Here is a 2,458-nt window from a genome sequence, read left to right as displayed (position 1 = left end):
CGGAGCGCGGCGAGCGGCGGCGCGGGGCGGGCGGAGGGCGGAGGGCGGAGGCGGAGGGAGGCGGGCGCAGGGGCGGGGAGGGAGGGAGCGGCCGCGCTCGCCGGCGCTCTCTTTCGGTTTGCTCCGGCTCCGGAGGCGCGGACCCCCCCACGCTGCGGCGCTTCTCCTCCTCCGCTCGCCCCCGGTCCCGGTCCCGGCCCCGCGCGGGGCTCGGGGATGCCCGCCAGCATGTTCAGCATCGACAACATCCTGGCCGCGCGGCCGCGCTGCAAGGACGCGGTGCTGCCGGTGGCTCCCGGGCCCGCCGCCCCCGTCGTCTTCCCGGCGCTGCACGGGGACTCGCTGTACAGCGCCGGCGGCAGCGCCGCCTCCTCCCCGGACTACGGCGCCTTCTACCCGCGCCCCGTGGCCCCCGGCGGCGCGGGCCTCCCGGCCGCGGTCGGCGGCTCCCGCCTGGGCTACGGCAACTACTTCTACGGGCAGCTGCACGTGCAGGCGGCGCCCGTGGGCCCGGCGTGCTGCGGGGCCGTGCCGCCGCTGGGCGCCCAGTGCTCCTGCGTCCCCGCGCCGCCAGGTAGGTCCCGCTCCCGGCCTCCGCCGCCGCCACCGCGGGGCCTCCAACTCGGGCGCGGGCGGGCGGCGGCGCCAGCTTTCCCCACTTCCCTCTGACTTTCCTCCTCTTGCAAACCTGGATCATCCCTCCCCGCGCCCCGTTTATTTTCTTTTTCTCCGTGTTTGCCGATGGGGCAGGGGTTTGCACTTGCTGCGGCCTGATGGGAGTTAGCGGGAACTGTCTGCGGAGGAGGCTCCGGCTTTTAGGGCTTTGGCGTGTGGGTGGACCCTGGCGCATCCCCCCGTTTCCCTGCACCCCTGGTTTCCATGCACCTCCACCCCAGCGCTCCCTGGTAGGCGAGTTTCCTTAGCGTTGGAGCGGCGGCGGGCGGCGGGCCGGGGCCGGGAAGCCGCTGACCGCGCCCGCTCCCCGCAGGCTATGAGGGCCCCGGCTCGGTGCTGGTGTCGCCGGTGCCGCACCAGATGCTGCCCTACATGAACGTGGGCACGCTGTCGCGCTCCGAGCTGCAGCTCCTCAACCAGCTGCACTGCCGGCGGAAGCGGCGGCACCGCACCATCTTCACGGACGAGCAGCTGGAGGCGCTGGAGAACCTCTTCCAGGAGACCAAGTACCCCGACGTGGGCACGCGCGAGCAGCTGGCGCGGAAGGTGCACCTCCGCGAGGAGAAGGTGGAGGTAGGCGCGGCCCCTTACCCGAGACCTTCCCCAAGGCCCTTCCCCGATCCGGGGCCCCGCCGGCCCGCCGCCTCCCCGGGCCTCCGCACTCTGCACTGTCCCGGCGGCAGCGGCCGGGAGGCCTCGGAGGGCCCTCTAGGCCCAGGAAGAGGCCGGGAAATGCGGGAGAGGGAGCGAGTCTCCTTTCTTTTTGTTGCCGCGGGCGCTCTCCTGCCCGGGGTTCTGAGTCACAGGGTTTCGCCCGGGGCGCCCAGGTTTGGGGGAGCCAGCGAGCGAGCCTTTGCTGTAACCGTTGTTCTGTCCTCCGCGCGCCAGGTCTGGTTTAAGAACCGCCGGGCCAAGTGGCGGCGGCAGAAGCGGTCCTCGTCGGAGGAGTCGGAAAACGCGGAGAAGTGGCCCAAGCCGACCTCCAAGGCGTCGCCCGAGAAGAGGGAAGAGGAAGGTAAAAGCGATTTGGACTCGGACAGCTGACGGCCGCGGCTGGCCCGGTGCTCGCCGCGCTGGAAGGACTTGCACAGACAGACGATGCCACTTTCTTGCACACACGCCGCCTTGCAGGAGAGGGCCAGGGCCGGAGCGGAACCGGAGCTGTAAATAGTGTACAGAGCCGGGCCGGCCGGCGGCCGGCTGGCTCCCGAGTGGGGCAGCGCCGGGTGGCTTGCAGCCCCGCAGTCCCGGCCGCAGCCGCAGCCACCTGTGCCTCGCTCGTTCGCTGTAGTATTTATAGTTAAGTTAAAGGTGACAACACAATAAAGTGACGGCCGTGAAGATGGGTCAAGGGCTGTGTTTTGCGCCTCTCCGGGACCAGGGGCTGAGGCCAGAAAACAAAGCCATGTAGCCCAGCTTTGGAAGGAAAACTGGGCAGCTCTGCCGCGTCCAAAAGAAAAAGAAACTGGGCATGAATCCGTCATGGGGCGGGCGGGGACTCTGGTCTGAAAGCACACTCGGTTTCTGGTCTCCTGGAAGGGGTGGGGAGCGCGGGGGTCTGTTGGGGGGCAGGAGAAGGGCGGCCTCAGGTTCCCCTTCCCCCAGACCCTTGGGGAGAGCGAGGGTCCTTCCCTCCTGTGCAGGCAGGAAGCTGGGGAAGCAGGATCCGAAAGGGAGCTGTGGATCCTGGGACACTCAGCAGGCCCTGCTGTCGGAGGGGTGAGGGCAGTGCAGTCCGGCTTAGGTGTGCCCTCTCTCCCTCTGCTTTCCTGGCCTTTCCTGG

General features: G+C 69.8%; 1 protein-coding gene across 1 annotated transcript; it reads left to right on the top strand.

The window, feature by feature from the left end:
- The first annotated feature begins 95 nt into the window (after positions 1 to 95).
- GSC (goosecoid homeobox) lies at positions 96 to 2,007 on the top strand. Its single transcript, XM_084901581.1, has 3 exons — positions 96 to 574; positions 989 to 1,248; positions 1,564 to 2,007. The coding sequence occupies exons 1-3, from the start codon at positions 217 to 219 to the stop codon at positions 1,717 to 1,719; spliced, it is 774 nt and encodes a 257-aa protein (XP_084757707.1). The 5' UTR covers positions 96 to 216; the 3' UTR covers positions 1,720 to 2,007.
- Positions 2,008 to 2,458: the final 451 nt, after the last annotated feature.

Source organism: Pipistrellus hanaki (genome assembly GCF_964339955.1).
Source record: "Pipistrellus hanaki genome assembly, chromosome: 1".
NCBI classification, from domain to species: domain Eukaryota; kingdom Metazoa; phylum Chordata; class Mammalia; order Chiroptera; family Vespertilionidae; genus Pipistrellus; species Pipistrellus hanaki.
Note: the sequence above shows the minus strand (reverse complement) of the source record. Positions and strands in the feature narration are given on the sequence as shown.

Coding starts and splice junctions, on each gene's coding strand:
- GSC (XM_084901581.1), top strand. CDS start 217: ATGCCCGCCAGCATGTTCAGCATCGACAACATCCTGGCCGCGCGGCCG. Junction 575..988: donor CTGCGTCCCCGCGCCGCCAG/GTAGGTCCCGCT, acceptor CGCTCCCCGCAG/GCTATGAGGGCCCCGGCTCG. Junction 1,249..1,563: donor TCCGCGAGGAGAAGGTGGAG/GTAGGCGCGGCC, acceptor TCCGCGCGCCAG/GTCTGGTTTAAGAACCGCCG.